This window comes from Chlorocebus sabaeus, chromosome 10 (genome assembly GCF_047675955.1).
Source record: "Chlorocebus sabaeus isolate Y175 chromosome 10, mChlSab1.0.hap1, whole genome shotgun sequence".
NCBI classification, from domain to species: Eukaryota; Metazoa; Chordata; class Mammalia; order Primates; family Cercopithecidae; genus Chlorocebus; species Chlorocebus sabaeus.
Genome location: NC_132913.1, coordinates 125371914 through 125390289, shown reverse-complemented (window position 1 = coordinate 125390289; position 18376 = coordinate 125371914). Strand labels below are relative to the sequence as shown.

Below are 18376 nucleotides of genomic sequence, written 5' to 3'. Positions count from 1 at the left end.
CAGGTTGGAGTGCACTGGTGTTCTCTTGGCTCACCGCAGCCTTGACTTCCTGGGCTTAAAGAAGCCTGTTTTTGCAAACATTTTATAACACATAGCGCAGTGGCACAGGGGTCTAACTTATAAGCAAATCCTGGAGGAGCACGTCCAGATTATTTTACTGGCAGGGGCAGGACCAAGAGAGTTGGGGACGACTGTTCCAAAGGGTGAAAGTACCCAGGGCCCAAGGGAGTTGGGGCAGGGGTGTGGTGGAGGAACCTGGAGCTCCCCAGCCCACAGGAACACCTGCTCCTGCCTCCCTGATGTCTGGCTCTTCCGAACAGGGCCCCTTCAGTTGCCACGATCTGTCCCTGGTGGGTTGCGAGGCCTCTGCCCCTGGTGAGTGTCTGCTCCCTGCATGGCCTGGTCTGTTTCAGGCATGCGAGTGCCCACGTGAGGTGTCAACCACAGCCTGGCATGTCCTGTGTGGCCGGGATGTCTCCCCAGTGCTTCCCTCCAGGTCAAACTTGACATCCTCTAGAGTGAAAGCACTCAGCAGTCTGAGCTCCCCCCTCCCTGCCCCTGCTCTGTCTAAAGTCCTGTCTCTCTAGGGGTCACCTTGGAGCTGAAGCCCCAAGGTACTCTCCTTCCTCCAGCAAGACCCTCTCATTCCAACTTCTCAAGCCCAGGCTGAGAAACTCCCCGCCATCCACTGACACCTCTGAGCATCCAGTGCCGGGCGGTTGCGAGAAGAGGAAAGGTCCTTGGGGCCGTGGACCAGGGCCGAGCCATTCCCCTCCCACCCACACCGCTGCTTACCCCGCCAAAGCCTCCACCAAGTAGATTCTTCTCCACCTGTCACCTGATGTTGGTCCTCAAAGACAGCAAAGCACTGCATTCCAGCCCACCGTCCCCTCTCTTGGGCTCAGAGCCTGTACCCCCGCGAAGTGCCTGCTTTGTGCCGGATGGGGGTGCTGTGCACAGTTCTTTGTCCCTGTCTTGGTCTGTGTTGCCCACTCTTACTGGGAATGCCCAGGCCCTTCCGAGTCCTCACTCGGATAACTGTGGCAGCCTCCAGCCTCACCTCCAGCCTCACCTCCAGCCTCAGGAACCTGGTGGCAGACCCCTGACTGCACACAGCACCCTCCATCCTCCTCCCCAGCCTTGGTCCTATCCACAACTGCCACTCAGTAAAATTCTATGCATTGTCAACAGGCACTCCTCATTTCTGAAGTTGAGAAGTCGAGAAATCCTCATTTTTTTTTTAAGTCATAAAATAAAACACAGGTTGAACTAAAAACATACTGTCTACCTTTCAAATTGCCAGAGAAGAACAAGGAAAATACAGACCTGGAGAAAAATTAGGAAGCCCCTGTAAGTATTAAGAAAAGAAAATGGAAAATAAGATGTTAGAAGAGCTCCACTTCTTAAAGCCAGAAAGGTGGGTGAGCAGCATCAGGGAGCCGCGTGGGCCAGGCCCTGCCACCACCCCCGCCAACGCCTGGAGAGTCCTCAGGCTGGGACATGGGTGCTCCCACACTGCCCCGTCCTGTAGATCAGAGCTGCACGGGACAGGAAGCGGCCTGCCCAGGGTCACCAGGCCCTCAGGGCAGGCGCCGGGATTTGGTAAACAACATTAACGTGTCCCTAAAATCCACAAGAAAACCGGATGCTAAACCAGGTCAAAGAGCTAAGTGACTCAGGGGAACATCCAAAAGATGGGTGGCGGGACATGACACAGAAAAAAGACTAGACAATGATCAACCACCAAGTTGTCCCTGACAAAGCTGCCACTGTCCACCTATGAAGTAATGAATGGCTCTTCATTCCTGTTAGAACGGCCACCATCGAAAACAAAATCACAAGCTTTGCCAAGGCTGTGGAGATGGTTTTTCTTCGCCAGCTCGGCGCTCCAAGGTTGGCTCCCTTACCGCGTGTCGGGGAGCCGGCAGCGTGGCAGAGGCGGCCTCACACGGCCCCTGAGAACCAGAGCCTTGTGCACTGCTGGTGGGAACACACGATGCCACAGCCACGAGGGAAACGCGGTGGCGGCTCCTCAAAACATTAAACACAGAACCACCTGATGATCCAGCAATCCCACTTCTGGGCATATGCCCAGAGGAATGGAACTAGGGTCTCAAAGAGATATCTGCACACCCATGTTCACAGCAGCCTGATTCACAACAGCCAGAGGTGGGAGTAACCCAGGTCTCCATGGATGAATGCACAAACACAATGTATCCATAACAGTGGAATAACAGATGAATGCACAAACAAATGTGGCCTATCCATAACAGTGGAATATTACTTGGCCTTCAAAAGGAAGGAAATTCCGACTCACACTACAACACGGAAGAACTTTAAGGACATCAGGCTAGGTGAAATGAGCCAGTTACAAAGGAACAAATGCTGTATGATTCCACTTATACAGGTTCCTAGAGTAGTCGGATTCACAGACAGAAAGTAGAATCGTGGGTCCAGGGGCTGGGGGAGGTGGTAAATCAGCAGGAGGTTAGGGGTTAACTGGGACAAGTCTCAGTTTTGCAAAATGAGAAAAGTTCTGGAGATGGAAAGTGGCGATGGCTGTACAGCAATATGAGCGTGCTTAGTGGCACAGAACTGTACACTTCACAATAGGTAAGATGGTACATTTTATGTTGTGTGTACTTTACTGCAATTAAAAAAGCCTGACTGGGACAGAGGTTATGCTATAAGAAGTCACCACAAAGCTGTGACTGTCAGGGTCACATATGGAATTCCCCATCTTCTCCCCTGCACAGAACACACAGTGACATGTGCCCAGGGAAAGCAGGCAGGATCACAAACACAGTGCAGGGTTTTCACACAATGTGCACAGATGGGGAAGACGAAAATAAGGATACGGAGGCCCTAAGTATTAAATTTAATATGATGACTAGGATGGATGCATAAAAACACCACAGTCCTGCCATGGGCTTATGGGTCATTTACAACAGGAAAAATCTGCAAGGCAAGAAAGAACCCGCAATGCACACTAAGTTGTGGTTGTGGTTCCTGTTCTGCCCCAGCCACAGTGCACTAAAACCAGCAATGAGTATCGGGAAAGAAACCAAAAAGCCCGAGCCCCTGAGATTTGCCAAAACTTGCTTCCAAACAATTCACGTGCTACAGAGGAGAGAGAAACCACAAATACAGAGAATCCAGAAAATATCAACACGGAGCACAAGGCAGAGGAAAACTCGAGGGATCCAGCCAAGCTGCCAAGGAGAGAACTGATGACGTTTCATTCCCACGCCAGAAAGAACAAAAACAAATGCGTTAGGCATTCAAGAAAGTGTAGGATAAGTAAACTCAAGAACTGGGTTTTTTTGGGGGGGGGGAGGTGGGCAGGAATCAGTGGGGAAGAGACTAATCACAGATTAACCACTGTCCATTCTGATCAAGAAATAACATGAAAATACAAAGTCACAAAATTGCACTGAAAAGGACAAATGTTCACAGATGTAGAGGGAATTAGAAAAATAATCGTCCACATAATGATACGTTGGATAAAATGAACAATTTCAGAGAAAAATGTAAAACAACATCATTGCTACGAGACACAGAAAACCCCAGCCGGGCACAGTGGCTCACGCCTGGAATCCCAGCACTTTGGGAGGCCGAGGCAGGTGGATCACCTGAGATCAGGAGTTTGAGACCAGCCTGGCCAACATGGCGAAACCCTATCTCTACTAAAAATACAAAAATTAGCTAGGCGTGGTGGCAGGCACCTGTAATCCCAGCTACCTGAGAGACTGAGGCAGGAGAATTGTTTGAACTTGGGAGGTGGAGGTTGCAGTGAGCCTAGATCACACCACTGCACGCCAGCCTGGGCGACAGAGCAAGACTCCGTGCAAAAAAAAGAAAAAAAAAAAAAAAAGGAAAACCCAAAGGGACCAATAACACCAGAAAGATTCTGAAAAGGTTGCCAATTATCTATACCATGAAAAGGAGCCTGGCCGCGGTGGTTTTGCAGGTGAAAATGAAGACCCTCTAGATCTTCAAGGAACAGCTTATTTCCATCATCCTGACTGTCCTAGCACACAGGAAAAGAATAAAGGTCCACAACCCGTATCTTGGGAAGAAAACCCAATGCTGGTAATAAAACTCCCAAGGGAAAGTACAGAGCAAGCTCACTCAGGAAGAACAAAGCCACACTCATAACAAACAGCGGCGAACAGACACCCGAAGCTGCGGAAAGGCTGCACAGGAATGAAGGAACACTCCATTCATCCCAGAAACACGGTAGGTTCGTGGTCTCTGACCACTTCTCCTGTGTCACAGCCTCGCCAGTGCCAGCGGCCTGCCAGCACCAAGGCAATGCCCAGCTGGGAGGGTTGCTGTGTCACATCGAACGGTTCTTCCTTCACATGACAGAAGCTTACTTTATACACGGGAAGAAGACGCATTCTCCATCCCTCTCCCATCCCCACCCCCGCAAAAATACAATGAAAAAGCATCTGGCCGGCCTGGTGCGGTGGCTCACGTCTGTAATCCCAGCTCTTTGGGAGGCTGAGGTGGGCGGATCACAAGGTCAGGAGATCAAGACCATCCTGGCTAACACGGTGAAACCCCGTCTCTACTAAAAAAAAAATACAAAAAATTAGCTGGGTGCGGTGGTGGATGCCTGTAGTCCCAATTACTTGGGAGGCTGAGGCGGGAGAATGGCAAGAACCCAGGAGGCGGAGCTAGCAGTGAACTGAGATTGCACCATCGCACTCCAGCCTGGGTGACAGAGCGAGACACCATCTCAGGAAAAAAAAAAAAAAAAAAAAAAAAAAAAAACCATCTGGCCCCAAAGGAGAAAGACAGAAGGTTTAAGGTGTTAACTCTTGACCACATGGTTCTGAACTGTGGGTCACCTATATTAAGCTTCTCTTCTGCCTCTGCTGCCACTGAGACAGCAAGACCAACCCCTCCTCTTCCTCCTCCTTCTTGGCCTCCTCAACATGAAGACCTTATGATGATCCACTTACACGTCATGAAAAGTATATATATTTTCTGTGGGTTTTTTCTCTTTGAGATGGGATCTCACTCTATCGCCCACGCTGGATTGCAGTGGTGTGATCTTGGTTCATTGCAACCTCCACTCCCTGGGCTCAAGCAATCCTCCCACCTTGGCCTCCCAAAGTGCAAGGATTACAGGCGTGAGCCACCATGCTGGGTCTAATTTTCTTAATAACACTTTCTTTTCTCTAGCTTACTTTATTCTAAGAATACAGTATAGGCCGGACACAGTGGCTCACGCCTGTAATCCCAGCACTTCGGGAAGCCAAGACGGGTGGATCACTTGAGGTTGGGAGTTTGAGACCAGCCTGGCCAACATAGTGAAACCCCGTCTCCACCAAAAATACAAAATTAGCCGGGCATGGTAGCGGGCACCTATAATCTGAGCTACTGGGGAGGCTGAGGTAGAATTGCTTGAACCTGGGAGTCAAAGGTTGTGGTGAGCCAAGATCGCACCATTGTGCTACAGCCTGGGCAAAACAGGGAGACTCAGTCTCAAAAAAAAAAGAAAGAAAAAAAGAATACAGTATACATACTTGTAACATACAAAATATGGGTTAATTGACTGATAATGTTGTCAGTAAGACTTCTGTGCAATAGTAGGCTATTAGTAGTTAAGCTTTCAGGGAGTCAAGAGCTACACTCGAATTTCTGACCATGTGGGGGGTTGGCGCCCCACCTCTGCATTGTTCAAGGGTCACTTGTATTGTCATCACCAGTAGCAAAGGAAGGCAGCTGCTGTCACTCCCCTACTCGGCAGTGAGTCGCTCTCCAACACAGTAAGACTGGAGAACAAAACACAGAAAATTGTGAAGAGGCGGCAGGACCACCCTAGGTTACGGGCGACCTTATGACCAGCCTGAAAAAGCCAAGCAGAAAGCAAGACAACTGAAATGAAAAAACAGGCACAGGGCGACAACAGTCACCAAACACACATGCATAAGGGGAGCTTCCTCCTAGCCGGCGACGACCAGCTAGAAAATAAACTCGGGGAAAATATCCCACTCACGGTCATGGCCAAAAAGCACCAGATTCCTAGACACTGAATGAGTCATCTGCAGGAGAACGAAATCTCTGGAAGGGCCTGGATGCAGATGTGGGGGTGGAAAAACAGACTGCTGTTTCTTGAGCCGGTGGTCTTGATTTAACCCTCCCTGACCAGTTAATATTTTCAGTGCAACTACCATGAAAATCCCCCAAATATTTAGCCATTGAGAAAAATTGCTAGGAAATGAAGGTAAATTCCAGATGCATCAAAGGTTTGCGTATTTAAAACCATAAGGCACTGGAGGAAACCTCCACAGGCAAGCTCTCTGGTTTCACCTCCTCGCTGCCTCCTAAGGGCAGCTTTCGCTGCTGCCTCTTCCGCAAAGGACCCTGCCATCTGCCTCCCCCAGCCACCCAAAGGACCCTGCCATCTGCCTCGCCCAACCACCCAAAGGACCCTGCCATCTGCCTCGCCCAACCACCAATCATGTCAAGGTACCCACTGGTGCCTGGGGCCCATTTCCTTCTCTGTCCTCCCTGGCCAGTCACCAGGAGCCTGGGCCTGTCTCCACCCACTCTTACTGGCCATCCCTCCAAGCAAGGATTTGACATCGTCCAGGCCCTGCTGCTGCCAGAAACACCTATCTTGGCCATACCTCTTTCTGAGCCCTAGATTTGCACAGACTCCTGCCTATGTACCATCACCCCTCAGCATCCAAGGGGAACGCCGAACCCCATGTGGCCGCTGAGGACGGGTCTGCCAGGTGCAGCAAATGATAGGATGCCTTGTGAAATCTGCATCTCAGAGAAACGGTGGTTTTTGATGTATGTCCCTGATACTGTATGAGACAGGCTTATACTCCTTATTTATCTGAAATTCCAGTTTGCCTGGGGCTCCCATGTTTCCTGGCAGCCCTGGCTGTGGCCCGGGATGTCATCTCCCCTCCCCTCCTCTCCTCTCCTCTCTTCTCCCCTGCCCACCCCTCCCCTCCTCTCCTCTCTTCTCCCCTGCCCACCCCTCCCCTCCTCTCCTCTCTTCTCCCCTGCCCACCCCTCCCCTCCTCTCCTCTCTTCTCCCCTGCCCACCCCTCCCCTCCTCTCCTCTCTTCTCCCCTGCCCACCCCTCCCCTCCTCTCCTCTCTTCTCCCCTGCCCACCCCTCCCCTCCTCTCCTCTCTTCTCCCCTGCCCTGCCCTCCCTCCTCCCCCAGGAGCTCTGCCAAGCACTGTTCCTCATTCCTCAGTGCTCACTTCCTGCATCCAGGCCCAGGGACTGGAGTCCATCGCTTTTGCCTCTGGGACTCCCTGGAACCCTCCCACTCTTATCCTTGCCTGGTCTCCTGCCCATGCTGGGGGCCACAGCTGAGGGTTCCTTTAAACCACACCTTCTGTCCTGTCACCCCCTTTAATGCCCTTCAAGATTTTCCCACTGCCCTAGGAATGAGATCTGAATCCTTAGAGAATGGATCCTTCCTCCAGCACCAGCTTCGGCTCAAAGCCCTCTTCCTCACCATGCTTCAGTCAAAAAGGCTTCTAGGAACTTCCAAAAAGCAGGGCCTCTGCACAACCGTCCTTGCCCTCTGCCTTCTGGACTGTGCTGCTGCTGCTCCTCAGGGCTCTGCTCCATGGTCTCCTGTTTATTTCCTGCTGCATTTAAGTGGCACCACATGTCTAGATGGTTGACACGCAGCAGGGCTGCCCTGCCTTGGCACTGTGGACATTTGATGTGGGATCATCCTCTGGGGGGTTGCCCTGGGTTGTGTGTAGGACACCCTACTGTAGCAGGCTGCTCTGCACCCCTGGCCTCTGCCCTTCTGAGTACTGACCTGTGCGTCCCACATGAGAGTCCTGACCCTGCGTATCCCACGTGTGTGTGAGTCCTGACCCCGTGCATCCCACGCGTGTGAGACTCCTGACCCCATGTGTCCCACATGTGTGAGAGTCCTGACCCTGTGTGTCCCACGTGTGTGAGGTGGCAGATGGGTGTTTCCAGGAGAAATGGTGCAGCGCTTTCCTGGCACTCCCTCATCTGTCCATCTCTCCTGCTTCCCTCTCACAACTGTCTCCTCCAGAGGCAAGAAAATCCCTGCAGAGAGAGCCCAGCCGGCTGTCAGTCACCAAGTGCCTGTTGAAGAGGCAGTGCTTTCTAGGCCTCTTCCCCTCCCGGCCTGGGGCCAGGGTACCCGACAGCGACAGTGGCAGGCCTTACAAGGCAAACACTTGCATGGTTGGGCAAATCACTGACTTTTCTCCTCCCAGGTGGTGTCAGACTCAAGACAGTCCTTCCTGAGACTCGTGTGGGGGTACGTGGTCCTGGAGAACAGGGGGCAGGGCTTCCTGGGCCAGCTGTACCCCACCCCCTGGAGTGAGCTGGCCCAGGCCATGGGCCAGGTCACTCGGCCTCCCCTCCTTCCCCCATGTTTTCCAGAACTCTCAGCTAATTCCAGAGCTGCTTCCTCGGAGCCAAGGCGTGGCGGCCTGAACATGGCATGTATGGGGGTGACACTAATGTACCCTGAGGGTCTGTTGGGGGCACAGAGGAGGACCCCCTGTCCCTGGGGTGGTGGGTGGGGTGGGGGTTCTGGGAGGCTGGGCATTGCCCCTGTGAGGGATGGAGGTGGTGCTAACCCTGGCAGAGGGCAGAGTGGATGGCCAAGGCCTGGGGTTTCGGGGTTCTGGTTCTGGGTCCCAGAAAATCCACCATGTGACTGCCTGTGGGAGGCAGTGAAGCACTCTCGAAGCACGGTGAGGAGTCACTGAGACAGCTGAGAACGCAGAGTCAGCGGGGCTGCGACTCAGGCCCATAGCCCTGCACCCCAGCCACATCTGGCTAGTGTGTACCCGTGGACCCTGCTCCAACAAAGCCACCCAGAACCCGTGATTTAAAAGATGGTTAAAATGATGCCTTTTGAATGCTGCAGAAATTACTGAAATAAAACATCTTAGGAAAAAAATACTTTTCCTGAATACAAGAACATCATTCGGTGAAGTGAGCACGATTTTGTTTGGGCTGGGAGCTCTCCTATGGTGGTCGTGTTGATGCACCCTCCTCAACAAGGAGAAACAGGTCCTCCAGGAACATCACCCAGCTGGGGGTCCTCCTGTTCCGGAGCGGAGAGGGCTGGGGACAAGGACATCCTTCCGGGGCTTCATGTGTCTGCTGTGGGATGTGTCAGAGGTAAGCAGAGGTAACCAGGCAGGCTGGGAACTGGACAGTGCCCTGGCAGCACCATCTCTGCCTCTTCATTTGTCACCAAGAAACTGATGGGCAGGGGCAGTGGGCACACGGTCCAGCAAGTGCTGGAGCCACCGGGGCCACTGCAGCCCAGGCTCCCCTGTCCCCTTCCCAGCTCCCACTGTCTTCCTGGCTGCAGCACCTCCTCCTTCAGAAGGCCCCCTGGGTCCCCAGTGGAGGAGGAGGCTGTTAGGCAGGATTCCCACAGTCCCCCAGGTACGCCATTCTGGGAGCCCCCTGAGCCTGCTGTCTACCAGACACCGTCCCTGCAAGGGACAGACACCCATCTCAAACGTTACGGGTCACATGATGGAAATGTGTACCCCATGAGCTCGATCTAGGGGCTCAAAAGGAATCAGGAGGGCTCTGTCTGTGTCACGGACAGGTGCTCCCCTGTGGCTCACAGGGTAGACTGTGGCAGCCCCACTCAGATCCAGCCTGGAGGAAGGACGCAGTTTTTCCCCGTGGTTCCAGCAGAACACTGACTGTCCAGCCTGCGGCCAGTCTCCTCCCTGGGACCATCTGGATGGCCAGGCCTGGCTCAGGGCCCACTGAGGGCCAGCCCACCATACCACAAGGACCATCAGGAAAGAGGGGTTCTAGGCCTGAGTTGGGGGTGGGGGCACTGGTAGGCAAGCCCGAGGGGCTTCGCTCTCTGGGCTCAGCATTTCCACTGGAATTCACACTACACACGGCACCTGCATCACACAGTCAGCCAGACGCCAGTTGTAACTGAATAGAAGCTAAGAAATGGGTGCATTCTGGGGAAAAAAATCAGGACAGACTTTTCCAACTAGCCTTAAGTAAAGATTCCACCTCAAACACTTCCCGGAGCTGAATCTACCATTCGCACTGTGGATAGAAATATTTCTCAACAGCCCTGGCCTCGGACTGGCAATAAGCATGCTGACAGGCATGCGCCTATGGAAGGAAGACAAAAATCCAGAAATTTCCTCCTGCAGCTAAACACACAGAGAGGGTAAACAAACACACTGGGTTGATTAGCAAATAAGAATCCTTCAGATTTGGACTTTGGCATGAGAACTGTGTCCAGATTTAAAACCACATGGCATCTGAAGCAGTCACATAGCATTTCCTGTGATGTCCCCATCATTCCAATTCTACTTGTATTTATATAAAGTCATATATTTCAATTAATGTTGCAGCCATTAAAAAACCCCTAGCTCCCACACGACAGACAAGGAAGGCATGTGTTTCCCAGGACAGATGACTGAGTTCATGTGTGACAGCACCAGCCAGCACTCCCTGAGTGAAGATGGACTCAAAAAACCAGGGGCTTCTAACGCATCCTTCTTTCCTGATTAACGAACAGCTTTTTGGTGTCTATACACAAACCTTTAAGAATGCATGTAGAGTCTCCTATAAACACAAGAGTACACAGGATGCTCAGAGGGAAAAGAACTATATATGGATCCTAAGTTTTTTTTTTTTTTTTTCTGAGACGGAGTTTCACTCTTAGGCTGGAGTGCAGTGGCATCTCAGCTCATTGCAACCTCTGCCTTCTGAGTTCAAGTGATTCTCCTGCCTCAGCCTCCCAAGTAGCTGCGATTACAGGTGCGTGCCACCACGCCTGGCTAATTTTTTTTGTATTTTTAGTAGAGACGGGGTTTCACCATGTTGGCCAGGCTGGTCTGGAATTCCTCACCTCAGGTGATTCACCCACCTCAGCCTCCCAAAGTGCTGGGATTACAGGCGTGAGCCACCATGCCTGGTCAGATGGTGAGATTCTTAATAACTACCTAAGACAAATAACTTGATTGTAAAATTGTCACAGATAAGTTCTCAAACCTGTAAACTAGAGTACTTTAAAAAAAATTCCATGTTGCCATTCTGGGTAGCAAAATCTTCATCACCAAGGAGATCTGGCTAGTGCTGCAGCTTGGGAAGGAAACAGCCTGTGCTCAGTAACTCTACTAATTACAGCTGGGCTCCAATGACATTCATTTACTGATAACCTCATAAAGTTGTGTTTGTTCTTCCAAGACATAACATTAGCCAGGCCACTCAAAATAATGTTAAAATTACAGGACTTTGGACTTTCGGCAGAACATGACTAGTTTTCTTGATAAACAAGTAAGGTCTTTATATGTGATCGTGACATAGTGTTTTATTTACACATGCTTTAGAGGGTGCAGCCTCTGGACACTAGTAAAGAACATTTATTTATCTGGTTATTTATATAAAAAATATTCCACAAGCCAGCTCTCTGCCTTGCTAACAAAGAAATGTTTGTTTCTTAGGAAACGAAAACAGTGAAGGCCATGTCAAGCCAAATGGAGAGAATAAAATCACTCTGAGATTTTGTTTTCCACGCAACTTCAGCCAAAACTCTAAAGTGGCAAGACCCGCTTTCAGATTATATTATATTGGCCTCTGAGGATTCTATGCAGATCTGCCACCCCTTGGAGAGGTTTACAAATAGGGACCAGAAATCCATGGCTCCCAAGAAGCCCTGGCCCCTCTCCTTGCTGGGCCACGAACTGCTCCCCCAGCTACAAAAACAGCGCCGGTGGTCACTGCTTGCTCAGTGCCAGTGCCAAGGGGTCTTGTGCGGCAGGTGCCTCTGACCAACATCACTGTTTCTGGGGAAAGGCCACACATACCAGAAACAACTGCTCCGGCCTTCCCAGGGGCACTGGGTTCTCCCACGCCAGGAACCTATTCCGTTTCCGTTAAAAGGGAGCTAAATACACGGAATAATGCAATAACCAAAGCGGCTTAGAAGGGGCTTGAGTTAGCATTTTAGAAACACGTTACAGACAAGGGAAGTGAACAGGACCGTTTCTTGCTGAGTGTCTGGCCAGTTCCTGTGGCCATTGGGCTGTTGATAATCTCCACTTCTCCCTCCAAGTGGAAAGCCAAACATGTTCCACCACTTCACCAAGGGACCCGTCCTTCTTTAAATTTCTATTAGCCAAAAGTGCCAAGTTAACAAGCAAACCAAAAGAAAAAAGAAAAAAAAGCGATGGAAATGTCCCGAAAAGACAGGATTTGCAAACAAGCAACTACTGCATGCGACAGATTGTCAGTGTTGACTAATTTCCATACAAACGGGCTGTGGTTCTGATTCCCGAACACTGCGTCTTCTGCAAGGTGCCTGCCTGCAGGTTTTGCAACGCGGGACCCTAGGGAAGGGAGCCTGCGCTGGCGGTCACCGCGGCGCACAGCCTGAGAAACGGAGGAGCGGGGCTGGGGAACCCCGCGTCCTTTTTTTCCTTCTGAAAACAAGTTCTCCAGTGTGCAGGGCTGACTTGCCCCAAGCTTTTCAGAACGCCCGCTCCCCGACGTCCCCAAAGCCGTCCCTTCCCCAGCGAGAAGCGCAACCCTGGTCCGCGCCCTCCGCCTCTCCTGTGCCCTGGGGCCTCCAGCCTGGAACCCGGGCGGCCCGCGTTCAAGGGCAGCAGATCCGTGCGCCCGCGGCGCCCGCCCTCCCCGCCCCCCTGCCGCTCCCCTCCCCCCTGCCGCTCCCCTCCTCTCCCCTAGAGGACACCGGCTGGCCGGGGGAAGGGAGCTCGACCGGGACCCCCGGCCCTACTCACCCAGGAGCAGCCAGAGGCCGCGCTGCGGGAGGCGGCACAGGGCCCGGGCCATGGTGCACAGCGGTGCCAAGCCGAGTCCGCTCGCCACGCGCCCCGCTGAGGACTGAGCCCGCCGCCGCGCGGGCCAGGAGGAGACGCGCCGGGGGCGGGAGCGGGCGCGGGAGCGGTGGGAGGCGGCGGCCGCGCGGACCGGCCCACTGCGGCTCCCCGGGTGGGTGCCAGGGCTGGGGGCGCCCAGGGCTGGGAAAACCTTGCAGGGGGGCCGCGCGGGCGTCTCCAGGACCCTCCCGGGGGGCGGCACACTTGGGCTCCGAGGGATGACTCCTGAAATGTTCTCTGAGCAAATAAACACTTTTTAAACTAGGAAGGGTCTCCCAGACGACTCAGCGTGAGCAGCATCTTGGTCTCCACCTGGGGATCTTCCCCTCCTCCTCCTCCGAGGTTCTCGGCATTCCTGCCTGGTGTTTGCCTTGCAAAAGGCTAAGATCTCCCAGCTGTATCTACCTCTCCGCCCAGGTGCAGGCGCTGGGGAGAGTTGGGGGCAAAACTCGCCGCCGCGCCTGGCGAGACTCGTAGTAACCCAAAATGGCGCACACTTACCAGGCCCTGGAATGCTGCTCCAGATCTGCAGGATGAGTGGGTGGGCAGAGGCGGGGACAGCACGGCAGGTGAACAGAAGCCGTGGGGCTGGAGGGAACAGAGCTCTTTGCGGGGATTGAGATGGCCTGGGGGTCTTGCTGTTGATGGATAGCAAGAGCCTGGCAGGAGGCTGTGAGGGCCTGGCCAGAGTCCTTAGAGACGTGGTTTGCTTTGGGGGCAGTCACTCTGGCAGCTGCATGGAGAACTGATGGGGGATCTTGGGTACATTCGTTTATGTAAAGTGGTGAGAGGAGGGCGCTCTGGAGATGGGCTGGGGAAGCCTGGGGAGGAGCAGGTTCTGGGAGGCACAGGCCTGGCCTCTCAGGGCATTACTGGTGGCTGGATTTCACTTGCAATGGTTCCTTCTTGTATTATCCTGTTCCAATAACTCTTAGCAACAGTACATTTATACTTGCGCTAAGGAATGCACCATTGCCCTTGGAGGGGGAAGAATCTCCACCCTGGTGCTGCAGCCACAGCTGTCTCTTTTGTGGTGGAAGCTGCAAGCACACAGCATTGCTGAGTGACCAACGTTTCCTCCTAGGAAAGGGAACAGTCTGTGGCTGAGAGGCTGCTGCCACCTGCAGTGAGCTCAGAGAAGGGGAGACAGCTGACAGCGAAGTCATCCACCGGTTCTTCTAACACAGGCTGGGAGGGCACTCAGGGCCAGCATGCCTACCACCTGCGCGGGGGCCCCAAGTGTTCTGAGAGTGAGGGGTCTGGGTGAGATGGTGGGGGAGGGCACACATTCTCTTGACTTGATTAGCCCCTCTTCTTGAACCCTAGGAGATACACTCCATTGGGTGGCCTGGCCTCCCTACTTTCTTCATTTAACAGACACTTGTGTCCCTATGTGCAAGACAGTGTTAGATCAACAAGCCCTGCCCTTCAATTGGTGAATCTAGGGGTGACCTCTAAAACTCTCAATAACATGAGCACCACAATACAGGAGCCATACAGAACAAGGGACACTTGCCTCAGCTGCAGTGCAAGTAAGGAGACAAAGGACTCTGGACAAAATACAGCCCAGGCAGTCCTGAGGGCTGGGTGGAGAGAAGTGCACAAGGGAAATGCAGGCCCAAGCACAGGCCTGGCAGCCAGAGGCCGTGCCATGTGAGAGCAGCACAGCTAGTGGGGAAGGGTGGATGCCAGCACAGCCCTGGGACAGGGCCACCGTGCATCCTGCACTAGGCGATAGCCAGTCACAGTGAGGGAGAAGAACCTGCATCTTTCTGCAGCCATCACTCGCACTCCATACCCAGGGACTCTCTGGCTTGAGCCACCCTTTCTACTGTAGCTTGTGGACTTCGGCTGCATGTTTTTGGTTGGCAACTGGGACGCCTCTTTCATCAGGCTCAGCAGGAGTCTGTCTTCCCAACGTTTTCTCTTTGAAGCTTGACTGCAAGGAGGCAGGGCCAGAGGCTCCTGTCACCGCCATTTTCTCAACACTCCCTAAAGGATACATTTTCCTAAGAAGACAAAGCCTATTTCTCAAGTTCACATGCTTTAGAAATTCATGGTTCTCTGGAGAATGCTGAAGTGAGGCACACACCTACAGGCAGGTTCTCTCCTAATGATTTTCCTGTCTGTACCTTGGGTCTAAGTAAGAGATTCCTTAGCAACTACTATGGGCTTCCCTTCTTCAAAAGTTGTAGTCCAATGTATCTGTATTTCTAATTTGTCATAGGTAGCATGGAAAATCATTCCTCTCCCAGGGTACCTCAGTCTAGAGGGACATTAGGTTAAACAGCGGAAGAGATTAGAAAATGGCCAAATGCTTTACTGCATACACAGTAGGGCTAAAGATAACAATCAAAGCCTGGTCAACACTGCTAAAAATTCACTATTAACATAAGACTCCTGCTTCCAGCCAAGATGAAGTTACAGGGACTGGACTTACCTTCCCATCTTAAACTAAAAAACTGGATAAAATGTATGAAACAATGGTTGTCACAGTGGACCACAAGAAGTGCAGGGACCCCTGATAGCAGGGTAACAAATAGAGTGCGAGAACTGCTCACTGCCTGGAGTTTACAGACCACAGAGAGAGAAAGGAAATCCAAAGAGAGTTTGGGAAGCCAGACAGTTAACGCTGGCAGGGCGTAGTGCCAGAGAGGAAAGAGCTGCACAAAGAATGCACGTGAGAGATCACAGAGGGTCCCACTTGAGTCTCAGCCCACACATCTAAGGACGCTACCCAAGGGAAAACAGCCTAAGAGCTCACACCCGACTGGGAATAGTTCCAGTTCCCACCAACCATAGTGGAAAAATCTTGAAATACACAGAACACCAGAGCATAATTAGAAGGGTAAGGCCCTCTCTGTAGTCAGTAAAAATGACAAAGGCTATTCTGGTGCTGCCTAACAAAACTTAAAAGCAAGAAATAACAGGATCAAATGATTTCCAAATGATGTAGCTATTACATTCCAGAACTTAAAAACAATCAAAGGACAAAGCATCAGAGAGCCATGAGGCAACTCCAAGTGGCAACTCCAAGGTGTAACTGGAGCCCCAGAGGAAGGTGGGTGGGAAATATGTGAAAAACCACCATGTGGAACAGTTTCTATGAACCCATGAGCCAAGAACATCCCCAAACTCCAAGCACAAGAATCATGAAGAAAAGTACGTGAAAGCACATCACGATCAAATTGCCTAAAGCCAGTAATAAAGAGAAAACCTTAAAAGCAGCCAGAGAAAGAAGACATTATGTATAGCAGGGGCCCCCAACCCCACAGGAGTACCAGATCATGGCCTGTTAGGAACCTGGCCTCACAGCAGGAGGTGAGCAGCAGGTGAGCTAGCAAAGCTGAGGTCTGCATACTGTTAGATCAGCAGCAGCATGAGATTCTCATAGGAGCGTGAACCCTATCGTGAACTGCTCATGCAAGGGATCTAGGTTGCACTCCTTATGAGAATGATGATCTGAGGTGGAACTGTTTCATCCCTAAACCATCCTCCTCTCACCCCATGGAAAAATTGTCTTCCACAAAACCAGTCCCTGGTGCCAAAAAAGGTTGGGGACTGCTGATGTATGGAACACAGGTAAGGGTGACAGAAGAGTTCTCATGGGATATAATGCAATCAGAAAACAATGGAACATTTTTAAGTACTGGAAGGAAAAAAGCATCAAATATTCCACAGATAGTTTTTCAATAACTTGCTGATATGAAGGGCAAGACTCCACTGGTGTCCTCATTATCAGGCCTACAATTTAAAGGCTGAACTTCAATCATTATCAATAATGAATCTGTGGTTCTGAAGATAACATGTTTATAATCAATAACAACTTAGTTCTGTGAGTTGTTTAAATTGTGCAATTGCTAAATAAACACTAACAAAAACAGCAGCATCTCAGGGAACTCAGGTTCATCAACTATCAGTTTTTCAAGTCCTGCAGGAAGTCTCACTGTTAAAACCAAAACACTTGCAAGTGGCTGAGAACAGCAGTTGCGTATCTCCCTATTCCCCCAAGAAACAAAACTAACAAAAAAGAAGTGAAAAATAAATTCTATATAAAACTGTCCTCAGCATTACTTGGAGAATTCTCCAACTGCAAAGGAACTGAGTAACAAGGAAAAAAATCCCACTGAATCCCAGTACACAACTTGCACTCCTGTACCACCCTCAGCCAGCCACATGCTTACCCTCAGCCAGCCACAGGCTTAGTGTGAGCAAAGGCAGACTGAGAAAAATCATGGAGCCAAGAGGGAGGGGGATGAACAGGCCTAAGGGTGACATGAAACAGTCTCCAGAAAGACGAACTCTTAACACTCTAGACATGAAAAATTTAAAAATACCCCAATGCCATAGAGACAAATGAGAAAGTCCATCCAGAGCTACTGCAGAAAACTGGGACATGAAATGTCACACATACAGACTGAAGGAACCCCCACCTCTAGGAGACTATATTACAAATGTGTAACATAGCCACCCTGAGTGGATCAGGAATAAAAGACATAACCTAAGCACATTTAGACAAAAGAGCAAAAGACAAAAGAACTGTACACAAATGATATACTCCAGTTAGTAAATCTGTTTCTCACAGGGCCATGGTTTAGCAATGATTTTATGTGTATAGTAGGATTGATCAAATAAATAAATAAATAAATAGTGAATAACGTGAGCCAGTTTTCTCACTATTGGTCTAAGGTAGAAATAAGGGACAGAAATTCAAAGTATCAGTATGAACACACACATATATAAGGTGCTGATGACTAGCTGTAAAAATACAGGGACAAATATAGGTGTGTCTGTTTGCTTGGATTAATACACACACACATATTTCCCAGCTATATCTACTGAGAGCCTAAGACCAACTCCAACAGCAACAAGCAAACCTACTGACCAGGTCTTCGTTTCTAAATACTATTCTCCAATAAAAGGAAACAGCTTGTTGAAGTGGTGGAGTCCAGTGCTGGGGCAGGGAATGTACAAGATGAGCCAAAAATATCCTGTGATGCCAGAAAATAAGAACTTAAAAAAGAATGGCTTTTTCAAAAGGACACAGACCCCAACCTGAAGAAGCTCCTAATGGCTAATGCTGGAAAAATGTGAGCAACGAAGTAAGAAAAGAATAGTATTGTAATGCACAGAACAAAATAAACATCAAGTGCATACTGATATAAAACACTGAATAAACAGAGGTGTGGCTCCTCCTTACAGAAAAATTCCAAGTAATAAATATAGAAGGGATGAGAGACATACAAAATCATCATTAAGCAAACACCACAAGAATAACTGTTTCAGCCAAGATCTGATGAATACTAGAACCAGTGAGCAAATGTTTCAGGAGCAGCATATTTGTATACTCTCAAAGAGCTCCCTCAATTACAAAGGAAAACCATTAACCTCATAGTGCAGGAACCCAGCAGAAGTCACCTTAACAAAGTGATCAAGGATAACATCACCTGTAAAAGATACGAGGTCAGGAGATCGAGACCATCCTGGCTAACACGG

General features: G+C 50.7%; 1 protein-coding gene and 1 non-coding gene across 2 annotated transcripts in view; both read right to left on the bottom strand.

Moving 5' to 3' along the window:
- Window positions 1-12908, bottom strand: part of RAMP1 (receptor activity modifying protein 1) — a 55251-nt gene extending 42343 nt beyond the window's left edge. Inside the window, exon 1 of the mRNA XM_007966816.3 lies at window positions 12782-12908. Coding sequence (XP_007965007.1) covers window positions 12782-12833 — 52 coding nt within the window. The 5' untranslated portion in view covers window positions 12834-12908. The remainder of the gene's footprint in view (window positions 1-12781) is intronic.
- LOC119625499 (small nucleolar RNA SNORD55/SNORD39) lies at window positions 1875-1953 on the bottom strand. The gene has a single exon (XR_005241691.1). It is a non-coding gene; the product is annotated as a small nucleolar RNA SNORD55/SNORD39 (small nucleolar RNA).
- Window positions 12909-18376: the final 5468 nt, after the last annotated feature.